The 20,326-nt window shown below is 35.3% G+C and overlaps 1 protein-coding gene across 1 annotated transcript; it reads right to left on the bottom strand.

The window, feature by feature from the left end:
- Positions 1 to 6,773: 6,773 nt before the first annotated feature.
- Positions 6,774 to 19,972, bottom strand: LOC141651888 (respiratory burst oxidase homolog protein F-like). The gene is made up of 14 exons (XM_074459580.1): positions 19,369 to 19,972; positions 19,127 to 19,286; positions 17,184 to 17,232; positions 11,627 to 11,740; positions 10,885 to 11,307; positions 9,993 to 10,382; positions 9,526 to 9,621; positions 9,321 to 9,436; positions 8,560 to 8,721; positions 8,298 to 8,457; positions 8,009 to 8,176; positions 7,786 to 7,914; positions 7,512 to 7,590; positions 6,774 to 7,189 (listed from the first exon to the last, which is right to left on the bottom strand). The coding sequence occupies exons 1-14, from the start codon at positions 19,970 to 19,972 to the stop codon at positions 7,080 to 7,082; spliced, it is 2,760 nt and encodes a 919-aa protein (XP_074315681.1). The 3' UTR covers positions 6,774 to 7,079.
- Positions 19,973 to 20,326: the final 354 nt, after the last annotated feature.

The raw sequence follows: 20,326 nt of genomic DNA, 5'->3' as shown, positions 1-20,326 counted from the left end.
GTCCACACATATCGGTAATGATTGGCTGACTAGAGTTTGACATTACTGTCGTACGACGGTGGTGACCAGTTGATCCCCTAAGGTCATACATATAGGGTAATGCTCTTAATTGATCAATTAATTAATTGTATGACGATACGAGTGAATTAATTCCTTAAAATTGAACAAATGATTTTGTGAGTGATATTACGTATCTGATTGTAATTCGATTATATAAGGTTCATATTAAGTAATTAAATTGTTTTATTACTTAGGTTTATTTATTATTTATGAAACAATTAATATTAGAATAAATCGTTATTGTAAATACAAGTAGTTAAAAAAAAAAATAGCTTTGCAAATAAATGTGATACCAATGGCTAAAAAATTCTAGGATTTAGGGTTCTATATTGTAGTTAGCAATGGCTAAAAAACAATCATCATCTAATCATTCTCACTCATCTAATTCACAAAAATCAAACAAAAATAGTAGTTCATCAATTAATAATAATAATAATAATAATAATAATATTAATACTAGTATTAATTCTACTAATAATCAAATACAAAATTCTTCTAATAACAATAAAATTCTGCTACCTCAAGTACAAGTCGAAACGATTGATGAAGAAATTGCATCTGCTAGGAATCAGGTTGAGAGTATGGTGCAGGAGGAGGAAGAAATGACTCTGGCTGATGGTTTGGTGTTGTCTGATGATCCTAATGATTGGAAAGTTGCATCTAAAGGGAAATCTTCAACTCGATTGGAACCAATTACAGAAGCTGAGTGTGAAACTGGGGAGTGTTCTAATTCCTTACTGACACTTTTGGTTGAAGACGTTCAGGATGAAATTGCATACTGGAAATAGGCGATATATGGTTATGTTATGGGTGCAAATCCTCCCCGTGATGTTATTGAAGGATATTTGCGACGTATCTGGGCTGCATATGAAATCTCGAAGATCTCTTTCCTTCCCAATGGCTTGTTTGTGGTAAGATTTGCTAAGCTTGAACATCATAAGTTAGTTCTTGCCAATGGAATGTTTACCTTTGATGGGAAACCTATTATTGTAGGTCCTTGGGATTAGAATCTCTAAGGTCTCTGTGAAGAAGGTTCCTATATGGGTTAAGTTAGTAGGTTTGGATTTAAAGTTTTGGGGTGCTAAATGTCTGGAGAAATTATCTGGTTTGGTAGGTCGCTTTATCAGAATTGATGATGCTACTTTAGATAAATCTCTGTTAGGATTTGCTAGAATCATGGTAGAGGTTAAAATAGACCAGGAATTTCTATCTCAGATAGTTTTTGAGGATGAACTAGGCTCTGAAGTGAGAGTTGCTCTTGAGTATGATTGGTTGCCTATTACTTGTCAAAAATGTAAAGGCATTGGTCATAAGACTGCTAATTGCAGAGGGAGAGTAATTGGAAATACGAAGTCAGTGGTTTCTCAACCAATGAGACAAGTCTGGAGGCCTAAACCTGTGGGTGCACCTCCTGCTGTGGACTCAGCTGATTTTCCTCCACTGGTTCCTATTGTCAGGACCTCTCCTCAGATTACTACCCCAGCTGCTCCTGTTCTTTCTATCCCCAGTATTACCCCTGCACTAATCCCTCATGGTTCTATATTCACTCCTGCTAGGGTGATTACTAAAATAACTAGACATGAGTCAAGGGTGGTAGATGGGAAGCAAGGAGAATTCTCTGTCAATTTTAATGCTGAGTTGGCTGAGGCTTCTGTGGCTGCTGAAATGGTTGATAAAGGTGGTGGTGGAGGGGAGGTGAAACCTCCCAATGATTAGAATAGGAGTGTGGAATATTAGGGGCTTAAACAGTGAGAATAAACAGAAATATGTTAAATGGTTTCTACATCAAAATGATGTGGATATGTTTGGACTCCTTGAAACCAGGGTAAAACCTGGGTCTCTAAATAGAGTGGCTAGTCAGGTTTGTTACAGCTGGAACTATAGTACTAATACAATAATGCACCCTGGTGGGAGAATTTGGATCTTATGGAAGAGTAATAAGGTTGATATTGAGGTCTTAGAAATGGGGGCTCAATATATGCATACTAATGTGAAGGATTTGAATACTGGTCAGTGCTTTAGGGATACTTTTATTTATGCTTTTAATAAAGTAGAGGAGAGAACATCTCTTTAGCAAGCTCTTATTAGGTTGAATGTGTCTGGTCCTTGGATTGTTCAACAATGTGATGTATGCTAATGAGAGGCTGGGTAAGATGGCTAAAGATGATGAAATGGTTCCTTTTTAGTCTACTGTGAACAGCTGTGATCTCCATGATATGAAATCCACTGGTGCCTTTTTCACTTGGAATAATAAACAGCCTAGTGCCACTAGAGTTTTTAGTAGGATTGATAGAGTGCTAGTTAATGGTGCTTGCCTTAATTAGAATTCTGATTGGAATGCTCACTACCACCCTGAAGGAGATTTTGACCATTGTCCTTGTATTATTTCTTGTGGGGGAGAGATTTGTTGGCAAAAAGAAATCATTTAAATTCTTCAACATGTGGGTTAAAGTGGAGGATTTTGGTAAGGTAGTTGATGAGACTTGGAAGATGCTGATTTATGGATCTATATTGTTTAGAGTAGCTAGAAAACTTAAAGAGTTGAAGCCTAGATTAAAGGAGTTGAATAGGTCCCTATTTTCAGATATAGAGAGGAATGCTGATGTAGCTTATCACCTCATGATTGATTGTCAGCTGAAGTTACAAGCAGATTCCTCTAATCCTATACTGATGGATAAGGAAAGACAAGTCAGGGAATCCTATCATATGCTTGATGATGCTAGAACTGATTTTCTCATACAAAAAGCAAAATGTACCTGGGCTAAGGAAGGGGATACTAATTCTTCTATGTTTCACCAAGCTATCAAGCATAGGCAAATGCATAATAAAGTGCTCCAAATTGAAAATACTGCAGGGGAGATTTGTAAGGAACCAGAAGCCATTCTTCAAGCTTTTGTTGAATATTATAAAGAGTTACTGGGGACTAGTGCTCAGGCAAGTGACTTCTATTCTCATGTGGTGACACAAGGATGTACTTTGGATGCTGCTGAATGGGATGGGATGTGTAGGATTCCTAATGATGATGAGATTAGAAATGCACTTTTCTCTATACCTAATGAAAAGAGCCTTGGACCGGATGGTTACACCAACCGTTTCTTTAAGGAAAGCTGGAATATTGTTCATGCTGATATCTGTAATGCCATCAAGGATTTCTTTGATAATGGAAAAATGCTGAGGCAAATTAACAGTACCACTCTAGTTCTGATCCCAAAAATAGACAAGCCTCAATCTGTTAAGGAGTTTCATCCTATTGCCTGTTGTAATACCATCTACAAGGTAATATCCAAGATACACTGTAACAGAATGAGTGATTGCCCGCCCAAGCTTATCAATCCAGCTCAATGTGCATTTATTAGAGGAAGAAGTATTTTAGGCAATATTTTGATTAGCCAGGATTTGATCAGACTATATAAGTGGAAGTGTGTCTCTCCTAGGTGTTTTATGAAAGTTGATCTAAGGAAGGCATATGACTCTATTGAATGGGTGTTTGTTGAGCAGATGATGGAGGCCCTTCACTTCCCACCTAAATTTATTCGACTTATTATGCAATTTATCAGTACCCCTTCTTATTCTATCAGTTTGAATGGGCAGAGCTATGGTTATTTTCCTAGTTGCAGAGGCCTAAGGCAAGGTGACCCTATGTCCCCTTTGCTCTTCACACTCTGTATGGAGTATCTAAGCAGATTGCTTTGCTTAGGTAGTGCCCTGCCTAGATTTAGATTCTATCCCCTCTGCAAACCTCTCAGATTGACTCACTTAATGTTTACAGATGATTTGTTGCTCTTTTGTAAAGGGGATGTAAAATCCATTTGCACTATAATGGGGTTGTTTAGGAGATTCTCTAATGCTTCTGGCCTAAGCATTAATTCTGAGAAATCAGATTTTTATTGCAATGGAATGAAGGATAATGTGGTGCAAAAAGTTCTTAAAGGTACTGGTTTTAAGAGAGGTGATCTTCCTTTTAAGTATCTTGGGGTGAAAATTTCTCATAAAAGACTCACCAAAATTGATTGCAATGTTTTGGTTGACAGAACGGTGAGTAAGATAAGAGGCTGGAATAGTAGGAAAATCTCTTATTCTGGGAGATTGATCCTGGTTAGATCTGTCCTCTCTACTATTCATAACTACTGGTCCCAAATTTTTATCTTGCCTGCTGGTGTTATGGACATAATTAAAGCTCTTTGTAGGAATTTTTTATGGGAAGGGAGTGACAGCTATTCAAAAGCACCCTTAGTTGCCTGGCAGGTTCTTTGTACACCTAAAGAATATGGGGGTCTGGGAATAATTGATAGCCATATATGGAATATTGCTGCCATTGGAAAACTTTCTGGTGGTTAGCAACTAAGCAAGACCATCTATGGATTCGTTGGGTGGATAATATTTACTTGAAAGGAATGCCCTGGATGAATTATAAGCCTACTGATTATAGCTCCTGGTCCTGGAGGAAGATTTGTGAAGTTAAAGACACTTTCAAAGCGGGATATGTGAATGGGAAGTGGAGAGGCCTTGATGATTCTTATACTATTGCAGATGGCTACCATTGGCTGATGCAGGGGACTGATCAGAAAGTTTCCTGGCACACTCTGGTTTGGAATAGGTATAATCTTCCTAAATGGTGCTTTATACTATGGCTCAAGGAACATCAGAGATTGCTCACTCTTGATAGACTCCAGAAAATGGGCATAACTGATCAAAATATTTGTTTTGTGTGTGGTTTGGAACCTGAGAATCACACTCATCTGTTTGTTGAATGTGCTTATGCAACTAGGTGCTTCCATCTCCTAGCAGATTGGTTGCACCTTCCAGTTGGGAACCTCATTGATCTGAATTTGCTACTGAAAGTGAGAAGCTTTTCTCTCCTGAGCAAGAAAATTATTCAAGTTGCTGTGGCAGGGGTAATTTATGGAATTTGGCAGAACAGAAATCATTGCAGGATTGATGGTTATGTGCAGCTCCCTGAAAAGTTGTTGCAACAGGTCAAGCTGGACTGCAAGCGTAGAATGTTGGGTGCTTATCAAGGGGTCATGAAGTCAGTAGATTGTCATTGGTGTAATGTTTTAGGCCTAAGTGTTTAATGTCTGTATGCATCTTCTTAGCCTCGTATCTCTTGAAGTCACAAACTTGCTATGCCGCAATTGATGTAATGGTTTGTCCATTTGGACGGTGCTTATAATATTACTAACATTCGACCAAAAAAAAAATTTTTTGTTAAAAATATATTATTTAATTAACATGTCTAGTAACATGTCCAATGTGTCACATTACACAAATTGACATTTTGACAAACTTAAAATGGACCCATTTTATATGGGTGTGCCGATTTAATGGAGGGTTTAGGGGTTAGTTGTGTTTTGATTATTTAATTAAAAGGAAACATAATCATAACCTACTAATGATAGGCTTGCATGCCTACTTCTTGAGAAGAACAAGCATGAAAAGGTATTGGGCATTCTACCCTAGACCAACCGGCCACCCTAAAGAAAAGAGAAAGTTTTCTCTTCTCTTTTTCATAATTCATTCTTATATGTTAATTCACTTGGTGATTAACTCATCGCTCTAGTTTTTGTTGTTGAACAAAAATAATAATCTCACAAAATCCTCCCTCTTGACCGAAATATTCAAGAGTATAATACAATTATTTTGTGTCAATTTTTAAGGTAGTTTTTATTAATACTAGTCTCATATTAATAATAACTATTAAGGGTGTTATCTTGGTACAATCCTTGGGGAGAGATTCTACACTTGAATCTTGTTCATCCATAAGGAAAGCTCAAGAACTAGCTAAGGTAGGCGACCTTACTAGTGCCCATATATCCGAAATATCAAATGTAAGGAACCGATTTTCTCCTTACTCTTATAATTGTTTTGCATGCATAAGATCCTTAAGTTTTTATGACTAAAACTTTAAACTTTCATATGGGATATGTAAAATATGATTTCCAACACTATCATGAGTAACCGCTCCCAGTCCACGTTAGGTCGGGATGTGGTAAACTCTATCCTCTTTTGTCCATGTGGGACACTTATATGTAGGTACATACGAGTTTCTTCACACTCCCCTCACAGGTGAGGCCCACTTAATTTAAATAAGACTAGAGGTCAATTAGGCCTCACTTTTAGCTGTCGAAAGTCGGCTGTGTTATTTCCTAACAGTTGCGAATTTAAGCCCAGTTTTAATTCATTATACTCAGGGTATAAACGTGGGCTCTGATCCCATGTTAATTCATGAAAATAGGCTTGGCCGCACCCAAATGAAGGAGAGAGAGTGTCCGCTTTATAAGTTCAAGGAGGTTTCACTCTAAGAACAATTGGCAATAGAGGAAGTACCCCCTTAGCTTATATAGCACCGGGCACCAACACTAGTTAAAGGTAAACTAATAACCAAGACGACGACTCCAAAACGAAGAGGATATATAAGAAAAAAACAAAAGACCTAAATGAAAAAAACTACTCTTCTACGAATTTAAGTGGCCAACAATTGAATGCATCTATGCATTACTACACTAGAAGACATGCTTATATAATTGTAGACTGTAGTAGATGTGCCCGATTCCATCAAAGCAGCCGCGTAGGTTCACCCTAGCACACCTGTACTCCGTATTAGACTAATATTTACATTACATTATAACCCTTTTGGTCCTCTTCTACTATACTTTCTAGTTTCCACGATCTCCAATTCAACTTATACATCTAAACACCTTATGCTTGATACTTTTATTTAATACATTTTCTGGAAGTTAAAATATCTCCAAAATAAATAAATAAATAAATAAAAATTTGTGATTTTGCCTGAACTTTCATGCCTATTCATAACTATACATTACTCGTATATTTTAACTGACTAACTCGTTATCGTATATTTGTATCTCCTTTTCTTGAGAATCTTCCCACATTATAGCTTATGCACCTCATACTGGGGGGATTAAACTCTATATAATGCATTTAGGATGACGAGAAAATTGCCATATTCAATGGCGATAAGGAGAGTTGAGAAGTGTAAGAAATTCAGACAAGACTCCTTAGAAATGCTCCTTGTGGAATTCAAATTTTGTTGCACCTTTTTGATTGTACTCATTGCAGAGCATTTTCAGTTCTTTGGCCAACACCGGTGCACCACAATAGAAAACCCCTGCTCCCAACAAGAGACTTCATATAAGCAACAATAAGTAAGAGTGTAACTAAATGTTTTATTGTTAATACCGATTCTTCTTTTTAACAAAGTAATCAGTGTAACACCCAGCTTAGAGCTTATTTTGGCTGAAATAATAGCAAAATGACCGAGATAGGTTATGACAATTGATTTTGAAATCGAGCCTCATACCGAGTTTTAATATTGTGGTTCAACCTCAAAGACTTTGTTTCAAGTTATGAAACCAGATATAGAGGTTCAAGTATTCAACCGCTTGAACCAAAAGTTTAAAATAAGGCATTGTGCAATTTTTTGAGCTTACCTATCCTTGCATTTGGATGCTTAGAGCCAATTTTAGATAGAACTTTCTTCCAGTTCGGCTTAGCAAAATGCGTACGAACCTATCAGAAAAATAGGAGTAGAAAGAGTTTAATACGGAAGAACTTCAACTAGTGACTTTTTAAGAAGATTTGAAAAGAACGAGTGCTAGTTTGTTGCCCGTGACTATAGTCCTAGTTACCTTAACAAAATCAATGCCATGAATTTTTTTAATATCAAATTGACCTAAGAACTTGACGCCTAATAAGCAATTATACCTTCGTCCCGGAAACAATATCGAAACCATTCTTGGCATGATTAAGTGCTGCAAGCATTGTTATGAGAGCGGATCGTGCATCTCCTTCCTCATAAACGCTAGTAAGATAGTTGTGCATCTCAACTACACCCTATTAGCAATGGAAAGACCCATTAAAGTTTAGACAACCAGAAAAATAACTATGAATCATATTTGCAAGAAAATATTTTAATGTTTTATGTTACCCTCTTATCAAGCATAGCTACTTCATCCATAACACCCTTGAACCAATCAAATGAACCTTGTTCCCTAGTGACCCAGTAGAAATAGGCACTTTTGGTCCTCAAAGGCTTCTTTTGTTTAGGGAAGTCCATGTTTAGATCTGGTACTGGGTACAGATCCTCAGCCTTCTCCTGATCAAAGACATTAGAAAAATTGCAAGTTAAAATATGTGTGTGACTATTAAACATTAAAAAAAAAATTGGCCACTTTGGGTTGTAATTGTAATAATGAAAATATATGAAAAACACTTACTTCCTCCTCCTCCTTTTTGATAATGTTGTTTATCAGATCTTTAAGTATACTAATGAATGGAGTCGCCCCAATACCAAGACCAACAAGAAGAAGAACATCATATTTACGATAGTCTTGCGCTGGAGCACCATATGGCCCGTCTATCCGCAACTTTGGCAACCTAAGACAAAGAATTTACTATCAAGTTAAATATAACCAATCACAGTATTAGCAAGAAAATTAATATACCATTTAGAATAAAGAAATATACATGAATAATGACCTTTTCTTTATTGTTCCATCCGCTCTGCCACTCCTAGCAGGTACTGGTGTCTCACAACTGTTTCTAAATACTCTGTGAAGTTCCTCTGTCCAATCACCAAGCTTGCGGACGTGGATGCTGAGATAGTCATCCCCAGGAGAAGAAGTAATTGAAAATGGGTGCCTGAAATAGAATTGTAAATCATGAAAAAGTCAATGTACATTATTCGATAACTATATGACCGACAATCCATAGTTTTTTGTTAACGAGATATTACCTTGACAATGTGTACATGGTAACAATTAATGCCAAAGTTGAGAGCGCTATGTTGATACTGAGGTTCATAGCAAAAACACATTTCGGTCCTGTGTTTGAGTTTGTTTGGATAAAAAGCTAAGAGGGAAAGAGAGGGGAGCCGGTGGAGCAGAGCGAAAATAAAGAGTAGTGCTTCCTTTCAAATTTTTCAACATTTAAAATTTTTGAATTTACCTCGTAGAGGAAAGGGTTTAAAACTCCAAATGCAACTTTTTATCGAAACAGGAGAAATGTCCCTTCTCTTATCCTCTAAATAACATCCTCTAAACAAAAGGTAAAATTTTGCATATGGTTGATATATATGGTTTGATAAACAACTAAGAAGATTGGATAATTAATTTTATTGGAACTTTACAGAACATTATTCATCATACCAACCACGCAAAAAAAAAAAAATTATGAATTCTACTAATTATGCATCATGAGCAGAAGGTAATTGAATTTAAGATAGGTGAGTGATGTATTACCATTCAAAAGGAGAAACATCAGGACACTGAACAAACATGTACTGTCCACTCTTATAACGAAACCGAGATGGCTTTGACATTTGCAGTGTGAGGACATTTCCTGGATATATTGCCACCTAAATTAAAGTTAAAGACAACTGCTACTTTCAATCCCCAACATGATATCAATAGATACCAGACTACAATGGTACTTTAAGAGGCTAACCTTCAAAAGACGGACGCTGTAAAGACTAGATCGAAAGAGTCTCAGAGTCCTTTCCCCCGCATACAGTAACACAGGAAAAGCAAGATACATCCATGTCTGCAAACATGATTAAGAAATTGTTGGAACCTATATGAGGACTCAATTATAATTTATACGGAGTACAATAAATATAAGAGTAAAGAAATTCACTTTCAATAAACAATAAACTTTATTTGTGTGTGAGTATCTTTCACTAAATTACATCAAGCATTTATAGAATGCTATATAATAAACATTCAAGGAATTATATTTAATTTCTACTTAACCTTTTCTCTTCCTCTGATAATAATAACATCTTTATTGTCATTGAAGTTATGCTAATTACTAATACTTTGTGATACATATATCAAGTCCACCTAATTTTACCATAAATGTGATTTACATATAAGCATAATTGAAACTTCATAAAATGGGAATAGAAAGATTACCGTCTTTTTGTACCATTTGTGGACAAGATAAACCTTTATCCCATGGATGAATAAACAAATGTACACAATGATGAAAAGATGATGAGAATACCAAAAGGCATTGAACCCTGTGAATCTATCAAATGGCTTTGGCAGCTTGACAATGCCTCGTCTAAACTTACGAGTAGCCAGAGTAAAAGAAATTGCCATTGTCACAACCATAATAATCCCTGTTACACCTTCCCACCCGCGAACTAAGTCCCCATATGTTGGTTTACGACCATGAAGACTAAAGTCACTCAAGTAAAGCATAAAGTCTGTCTGTGATGATCGTTCTAGCCTCACAAAGTCGCATGTAAGATGAAGCCCAACATGGAGGAAAATACCAAGCACAATGGTCCCAGCAACTGCCTGAAAAATTTAAAAGTGAATTAATGTTGATCGTCATACAGTGGGTGTGGCAGAGCCAGAGCATAACAAAAGTAAAAATCTAGTTGTCATGCTCTGAATTTTGAGTATTTGACTTGAAACGACTTATTTCACTTGTTCGACCACTGCGACAAGGCTTGTAATAGGACTCTTACTAGGCATAAATGGTAAATTAAGTTCAAGGGACGACGATCCCTACTATTATAGTCACTCCGCACATATCATTATGCCAATATATAAGGAATGGAAGAGTATTTTAAATTTTACAGAGTACAATAAAAATCACTTAATTTGACACAATGTATTATAATTTTTTAAAATTGCCATTTTCACAGTATGTATTTTGTCTGTTAAGAAACATATTAACTTTCGAGAAACCTACGTCAAATGATGTTGCTTTTATACTAAAACAAAGTTTTCATAATGGAAGCATTAGCAAAAAAAAAAAAGAAAAGAAAAGAAAAGAAAAGTGTGATTAGTATACCTTATGAAAGTTTATATTGTCGTCAAAGGGAACACTGTAAGCCAGTCTAGTGGTCCTAAGCCAAGTTATGGTATTCCTACATACAGGAAATAGTATTAAAGCCATGTTAAATTTTAAGGTCTCAGCGGCTCCCTTAGCTGTGGTAAGGCAGTAACCCATAACATAAAAGGCTGTGTTGCGTTTGTATTCAATGAACTTCCATATGAATAGCGCTATCATGATCAAAATCCATATGCTTAAAACCCACATCCTCCTCCAATTATCTTGAAGAAAATATATCATGTTGACCCTCATCTTTTGCATAGAGCTCCTATATCTTAACCCGTCTAAATTTTTGCTGAAGGCCTGGCTGACACCCTTAAGCGCCCTACTGTAATCCTGGTATGTGTCCTTTTGCAACAAAAGTGTCTCCAATTGCCATAACTGTGTGGTTTGTCAAGAAATATATTATAAAAGGATAGGAATCAGAAAGAAACATCTTTTGTAATACTTCACCAAAGATTGTTAACATAGTCAGTTACTCATACATAGTCAGAAAGAAACATCTTTTGTATCTTAGTGTTGCGCGAAAAGGTTTTGATTGAGACAAATACATATATTCCTACACATGCATATTAAGAACTGTACAAATGAAAGAATGTCAAAGTGAGGTAGAACTTGAGCCTCCATCCTTCATCGGTTATTATTGGTAGTGACAAAAGATAGTTGTGACAACATAATGATGCAGAGGACATGAGGATACCTCAATATATCCAAGCTTTTCTGCATCAAGTTCTTCCATAATTAAAGCGGCATATTCTGCTGCTTGATCTCTTATTTTTGACAACTTGCAAGCTGAAGCACTTAACATTATGATCTACACGACATTAAAAATATCCACACGTTAAGATACTCTCATACTTCTATTAATAGTTGTAGCATTGAAGTACTATTCGATGTTCATTACTTCATTGCCATATTTTCCACCAACCAAAACAGACACTCTAATTACGTACCTATTGTTGTAACGAAATCGTCTTACTACCCAATAGTTAGGTGATTAGAGTGATAAAAAAAATCGTGAATTAATATGTGTTGGTTAAATACAGATGATTAACTAACCAAGCCTTGGAGTGCCAACTAAACAAATCAGTTACAAGTAGTTACAAACCAAAAATAAACGGGAAAGTTTGTTAGCAATTATGTATAAATATATTTAACTACTTTACATTCATTAGCTTTTGATCAATTATGTAAATTCCTCTCACTCTGTAGAAATTTCTGAATCTTGTAATCATTCAATAATTCCAGAGAAATATGCATTCAATTTTCTTCTTTACTTTGAAAAACCTATTGTATTTTCTTCGTTTCTCGATTATTACTAAAGATATTATATAAGTGGTATCATATATCCTTCATAAACTCTCTTATAGCACCAAAAATACAAGAAACTCAGATAATTTAAGTGAAGAATTAGCAAAAAAACATGGACACAATAAAAGATAAGATCAAGGATTTTAGTGAAACAATGTGCAACATCTGACAAAATTGGGAGACTTTGTCCGCACTCATAATCAAGATAAGGATGAGACGCAACTGCAATCCATATTCAACAACCAGAATTAAATGGGAAATTTGATCAAATGAATGAAGGAATGGAAAATTTTTTGGGGCAACTAGTTACAACCAATACTTAGGTTTCTGGGTAGGAAAAAGAATCTACAAATTCAGCCAATAATCAAAGGATACACAGTCATGGTAATTTACTGAATCCTAACTTTAGCGTGGTATATTTTCTAAAGTAGATTTTCCAAGATTTATTGACAATGATGTTATGCGATGTGTTTAGTGATCAATTTTTCGAGGTGGATTCGACATCTGAAAACATTAAAGAAAAATGTTTGTCATATATTTGAAATGTTAAGCTATATTATGGCATCAATTTTTGATGAAAACTAGGGAGTTTGAGAATTGACCTAATTGGAACAGTTAAAAAAAGCCATAATAGCTAGATTTGGGACTAATTCTTTTGATGATCTTGTAGACTAGATAATGAATCATAGGCAGAAAGGTACAGTTGAGAATTATTAATAATACTTTGATGGAGAGTTGAATAGGACTAACTTATCTGAAAAGTAGTCATCAAATTGTTTTCTTTTTATGGATTTGGATGTTAAAATTCAAAATACTTTTAGAATGCATAAAACTCATACATTAATGGATACTTTTGTTTTAACCAAATTTCAAGAAGCCACCATATAATCTTTTTTCAATAAATCCAAACCTATTCTTGATAAGGCAACGACAAAACCATTAATAGAGCAACAATATCAGAACAAGTTCCCTCGACCCACCCTTATTCCTTTTAAGCCAAAACCCCAACGCTAATAAAAAAATTGATTGCTGTCAGGCTAAGTGAGAAAGAGGTGACCGAAAAATGGCAAAAATTCTGTTTCACAAGAAATGAAAAATGGTCACCAATCCATAAATATAAAGTCGAATTGCATTATATTGTGTTTGTAACCATGATTATTCGTGGAGTGGGAGGAGGAGAGGAGGAAGAGGACCAGGGAAATGAATGGCAACTACGTGAAGAAGCAGAAGAAATGCCACCCTTGAATTCCTTAAATGCCATTAATGGTAATTCTACTTACCAAACAACGAGGGTTATAGGCAAGGTGAGGGGTAATCCCTTACACATTCTGATATATACTGGTAGTACTCACAATTTTGGATGTTAGTACTACTAAGAAATTGGGGTGCAAAACCAAGGCTACTTGTCCTTTGGCGGTGTTTGTTATTAATGGTGCAACAATCATAAGTAAGTCAATGTGCCAACAAATTAAGTGGGAATTAGAAGGGCATGAAATTTTTTGTTACTGATGTTATGTTAGTGCCTTTAGGTGGTTGTAAAAGGGTGCGAGGAATTCAATGGTTTATTTCACTTGGTCTGTTTCTTTGGGATTTTAGTTAATTATGAATTGAGTTCATGGTTGAAGGGAGAAAACATGTCTTAAGGGTATCTAAGACAGCCACCACCTTACAAAGTTACAATGGATAGAAAAGAAGCAGATGAATAATACTTTGTTCACATTGTAAGTTTCTGGATAAAGTTGTGTATGGTGTTTTGCTATTAAAGCTTGTTCTATACTTCTATTTTGATATGGCTTCTACACAGGGAACAAAGTTGTTTTCCCTAAAAATCAACAATTGTTGCTTGATTATGAAGATATTTTGCTGGACCTACTGAACTACTCCCTTAGGGAACATGAAGACAAGATTCACTTGAAAGAAAGGGTATTTTCTATAAATGTTAGGCTTTAGAATAGGTATTCAGTAGTGCAAAAGGATGCAATTGAGAATATTATAGACAATGCAGTGGTCAAAAACAGTGAAAGTCCATATTCATCACCTATTATGTTGGCAAAAAAAGAAGGATGGTACTTGGAGATTGTTTATAGATTATTGAACAAAAATATTAACAAAGATAAATTCCCTATTCCCTGAGGAGAAAGTGGATGATTTAAATGGTCTACTATTTTTTTTCAAAAATTGACCTAAGATCTGGGTATTGGCAAATCAGGATGCATCCCGGCCCCTACATTAAGAAAACTACTTTCAGGACTCATGAGAGACAATATGAGTTTTTGGCGATGCCTTTTGGCCTTACAAGTGCTCTCCCTAATTTCCAACACCTTATGAATACCATTTTCAAGCCATATTTGAGAAAATTCATCCTTGTTTTATTTGATGACATCCTCATTTATAACAACATTCTTGAGGAGCATTTGTTACATCTGAAGTTAACATTTAAAATATTTAGAAAAGGTACACTTTTTTTAAGATGTCTAAATGTGTGTTTGGAACTTCAGAGGTGGAGTACTTGGAACATGTAATTTCTGAGGGAGGAGTGGCCACTGATCTTTCAAAATTTAAAGCCGGCCAAAACCTATCAATGTTAAGGAATTGAAAAGGTTCCTTCATCTTACAGGGTACTACAATAAGTTTATAAGTTAGCATGGTATTATGAGTCAACCACTCACCAACCTTATTAAGAAAAATGCATTTTCTTGGAGCTTAGAAGCATCAAAAGCCTTTCCAACACGGAAGCAGTAGACCAATTCTGACCTTATCATATTTTGCAATGAGTTTATGAGACAGATGCATCTAAGCTCGGCATAGGGGCTCTACTATCTCAAGAGGGGAATCTAATTGCTTTCATTAGTAAGACTTTCTCAACCATATTTAAGTCTGTATTTACCTATGAGAAAGAATTGTTGGTTGTCATTTATGATGTGGAAAAATGGAAGCTCGGTCTCATTAGAAGACACTTTGTGATTAAAACAAATCATTTTACACTTAAACATTTGATGGAACAAAAGATTACTACTTCATTTCAATGTAAGTGCCTTCCAAAGTTGATGGGTCTGGATTATAAGATCAAGTATAGAAAAAGTGTAAAAAATGGGGTTGATGATGCACCATGTAGAAAAGTTTTTTTTTTTTTTTTTTTTTTTTTTTTTTATGAAAGGTAAGTATTATGCAGATAATAGAACGTAACCATACACGGAATCTATGGGCCATCATAAGACACCCCATATAACACCAACATGAACAAAAAATTGTTTGAGCATATCAGCCCAGAACACCAACAATCCGACAACAAAACCAAATACACAAAACAAATTCAAGTGATAAGAGAAACCCTAAAAAAAGGCGATTCATCATCTTCATTGTCTCTCCTAGGGTGGATGAGGGGTTTGTCTTTCCTGCTAAATCATATTTATTGTCACTAGTGTGATTTAATAGAAGTATGCAGTTTATTCACCCAACTCCAATATCTAATACAAGGATGATCAACTAAAATTGGTATGATGTAGAAAATTAGTTAAAGATAATACTAATCAGTCCTTTTATATAAAAACAACAATCACACAGTATATGTGGCATGTTGTAGTTAAAAGTTCATTAACTAAAAGAGCCCACTTTTACAAAATAACTACTTATTTATTTACCATGTTATGTATTGGAACATTGAAAACTAAAAAAATATTAAATTGAATTCATCACTACCAAGTGATTAATTATTATAATTTTTATATTTTCAAAGTATATTAATAAAAAAATATTTAATTGCTTAAAAATTAATAAAGAATTGAAATACAATAACATATATGGGTCACAGATCGGGCCCTAGCCAAAATAAGGGTAACAAATTCTATCTAATGCCTTTTATTTTCCTCCTTTTTAAATCGAAAAATATATTTGCTTGATAATAAAACGAAGTAACATTAATCACTAATATATTAATTTTTTTCATTGCTTACATTATTATATTGAAACAATTATAAAAATCAAGTTATTTTAATAATTATTTTGTTTTTTTATGATATATATGTTATGTAAATTGAATGTTTTTAATTTTGTTGGTAATTTAAAGTACTACATTTCATTATTATTTCATATTGAATAGATATTGTAATAATTATCTATTGCTTATTATAAAGTTTTGTTGAAATTGGTATAAACATTAAGATCATTCTTTTTATTTTTTATACTTTATACTAACATTTTAACATAAACTTTTCGTCAATCAGTCTGGTCGAGCAGCCAGATTGAGCTCAGCGCTAAATTCACGAGTCATTTGGAGTTCGGGCGATTCGGCTCGTGGTTCAATATGTCGGGTGTTAATCCTCGAAAAAGTGATCAGGTTTATGGGTCGAGTTATATTTTAATAAATTATAAACATATTCATCTTTGTCATTGATGTTTTTATGTAATAAGAATAAAGTTGAAAATGAAATGGAATAGCTATTCAAATTATGTGTTACTTAAAAATATGTTGAGCAATATTTAATTTGCGCTTTAGTTTCGTAAGGAATTAAGGATATTTACAACAACAATAAGGTGCATCACTTAATGTATATACTGTAAAAGAAAAAAGTCCTGCGATGTGAACGGGTGTAACACTTGAATAACTATGGCCTTCTTTGGTTCATACGGGAATCAAATTCATGTGTTAATTTGCAATGCACAAGAGTTTAATTCCTACATTAAAATTCGCATGAATTATATGAATTCGTTTGGTTGTCATGTTGGAGTTTTATTCTCTTAGGAGTTTCCAATAACCATGAGAGGGGTAGGGGGTAGGTAGTTAAATTAGCCCATCATGCATGAGTTGGAAATTGCTCCATTTTACAAAAAATGGGGTAACCAAACATCCTCCAAAAACCACAATTCATGGGTTTTTAGAATTCTCATGAATTGGATGAGCAATCAAACGAGGCCATATGTATTACGACAATATATAGAAGTTTTACCTCTTTAACTTCTTTTTCCGCCAATCGTCCATCGCCATTTTTATCCACCCTAGAAAATATATGAAACAAGACTGTTTAAGAAATTTACAATGAAAAATTCGACAAGATTATATTGATATAAATTTCTCCTTTTATAAATAAATACTCTCTCCATTTGTTTTTTTTTTGTCCTATTTTTCCCCAAATTTCATTCCAAATTAATAGTCCTCTTGGTAAATTTAGTGTGGTAAATAGACCTAGAAAACAGATCAATTAAGTTGGTTTAGGCCGGATCTGTTATGATCAAGTCAATTTCGGGTTTTACAAAATTCAGGCCGGGTCGATTTGGATTTTGGTCATTCCCAGTTCGGTTATTATCAAGATACTTAGGGATAACGATTGATTTCTTACAACAAACATTAGGGTGGGTCATATAGGGATACTTAGGGATAACGATTAGTTTCGGGTTTTGCAAGTTTTTTCTTATAGTTTTTGCTGTATATGATGAATATTTTTTTCCAAACCTTCTACAACTCTCCATTGGCCTTGTTTGGTTCATACGGGAATCAAATTCATGTGTTAGTTTGCAATGCACGGGAGTTTAATTCCTACATCAAAATTCACATGAATTACAGGAATCCGTTTGGTTTTCATGTTGGAGTTCTATTCTCCTAGGAGTTTCCAATGACCATGAGGGGGGTAGGTAGTTAAATTCCCCCATTATGCGGAAGTTGGAAACTTCTTGGAGTTGGAAAATGGGGTAACCAAACAACCTCCAAAAACCACAATTCATGGGATTTTAGAATTCCCATGAATTGGGTGGGCAACCAAACGAGGCAGAATTCCCGCCGACTAATTTATTAACCCATTAATGCCACATCACCCTCCTTTATAAAAGGTATCATAAATCGCAGAAAATACTTAAAAAATTTCCTCTATGGAGCATAAATGATTTTAATGGTATATCGAGTAGGTTAATAAATTAGTCGGCGAGATAAATGAGTAGGATAATACGTAACTGGCATAATTGAGTGAGTTAAAAGTTCAATGAACAAACCAAGTTAGCGGATCGGAGAAAATAAATAAGTTCATCGTATAGTCACATGTATAGAGATTTAAGATACACCATGAATTTTTAATATAGCAGGATTACAACTTAGAAGATGCAAAATTCAAGGGTGGTGTGTAAAGTTTCCCAAAAATATTTATAAAATGTGTAATACTCCATGTTAATTGAAGAAGATCATCAAGTGGGTAAACGAGATATTACTTGTTGATTGAAGAAATTTATTGATAACCACAAATGACATAGTGTTCAAAGGGTTTACTTCCCTTTATTACGTGGCTCATATTAAAGATAACTCCATAGATAAAACACTTATTGGGAGAAGTATTTATATGAGCAATCTCTTGGAAAGTTCTCTAATGTGCACAAAATATATTAAAAATGAGTCGTTTGATTGGTACGTCAAATACACAACCTAGTAAGCTATCATGTTTGACGACTTTAAACTGAGGTGTTATAAAAGTTATATGTTCTAAAAAAAATTAACAGTAGAAAATCATCTCAATTGAAGGTTGCATAAATTGACAGTTGCACCCAATTAATGACGGCAGCACCTCGTTTTCAACCCGAAAACCTGACTTCGCCCAACCCGAATTGACAAGTCTAGGTCTTAGTGATCACTATTTATCAAAAGGTGATCACATTTTTTACGTCGCACATACGACAGTCTTATAGAATTTGCGATTTAGGACTCAACTTGTCAAACAGGCAAACCAAACAAATAAAAAACAACCTGGAAAATGATTTTTTTTTGATAAGGTAAAGAAACTAGGTTGATCTTAAATAAGATCAACCTATAACATCCTCTCGGATGCGAGGGTGACCGAAACCAAGCACTTACAGACCACAAAAGAACACAACCTGGGAAATGACGGGATTAGGAGTAATAAGCACGTACATGTCGAAGAATAGCTGGAGTCGAGAATCGAAACTTTGATCGGTAATTTGAGACCAATACTCATACAGTTCAACCTTTCCAATCTTCTCCAACTTGAGTCCCCTCCTCCTGCTCAAAGCGTCGAACATTTCCAACGCAAATTCATTTGAATCCGTCATCCCTAATTAAACAAAAAATCCAAAACAATTTCAATTAATCGAACTTGAAACCCCAAAATGAAAATCGATGGAGAAGATACATACCAATGCATAGCGCAAAATCAGTGCGATAAAGATATCCATCTTTAGCAAGCTTCTCATAGTTCGTCTCGACTTCTTCCCAAGAAACATTTCCTTTACTATTAGTGCTTATGAATCTAAGTCCCTTGATAGCCCGTTGTGCACCGGAGCGACTTCGACTCAGCTCCGCGATTTCCCGCCTTCGTTTACGTTCAGCGAGTTTCGAGTCAACCCCTGAGTCGAACTGGTTTACGGACAACGAGTCGCTCATGACCTTGGACGACATTCCACTGTTCCATGATAAACGTTTGGTAAGCTTCTGAGAGAAGGACTGCTTCGCCTTGCTTATCTCCGCCTTTATCTCATGCGAGAATTGCTTCAACCTGTTAAACGACGTCGTACGGTTCATCATCCACGGTGGATTTTCCGAGTGAGATATATCGATGTTTTGCAGCGGCGGGGCCTGGGTTGCGGTTGCGGCCCCGATGCTACCAAGGGTGATTGTTTCGTCCTCTTCGATGTAGAGAGTGACCTCCACGTACTCATCATCCACGTCGCTTCCCGGTGATGATCCGCCGCTCTCCTGCGAACCCCACCGCTGCAACTCTTCTTGAGAAAATACTTGCATTTTTTAATTTTGTCAAACCAAAGAATTTGACAACGACCAAAGTATTATCTAGGGAGATGTCCGCATGAACAAGCAATAATTGTTTATATTTTTTGTATTATTAATATTCTTATAATAAATAAAATGAAGAGGCTGAAGAAGAAGTAGTAGTAATGGTAGAGGAAAATGGTGATCACGTACACCAATCACACTATTTGGAATGTTGGGAGTGGGTGATGCTCGTAACGCGGTTGACAAGGAAGGGAGGAATTTAATTATTTGAGTAGGGAAAAAGGTTGAATGGAACAAGTATGCAGAAATTTAATTATATATTTATATACATTATACACACACATGTATAAGCGTGATGTAAGA

The sequence above is a fragment of the Silene latifolia genome, chromosome 4 (genome assembly GCF_048544455.1).
Source record: "Silene latifolia isolate original U9 population chromosome 4, ASM4854445v1, whole genome shotgun sequence".
Classification (NCBI taxonomy): Eukaryota; Viridiplantae; Streptophyta; class Magnoliopsida; order Caryophyllales; family Caryophyllaceae; genus Silene; species Silene latifolia.
This window is presented reverse-complemented; position numbering and strand designations above follow the sequence as displayed.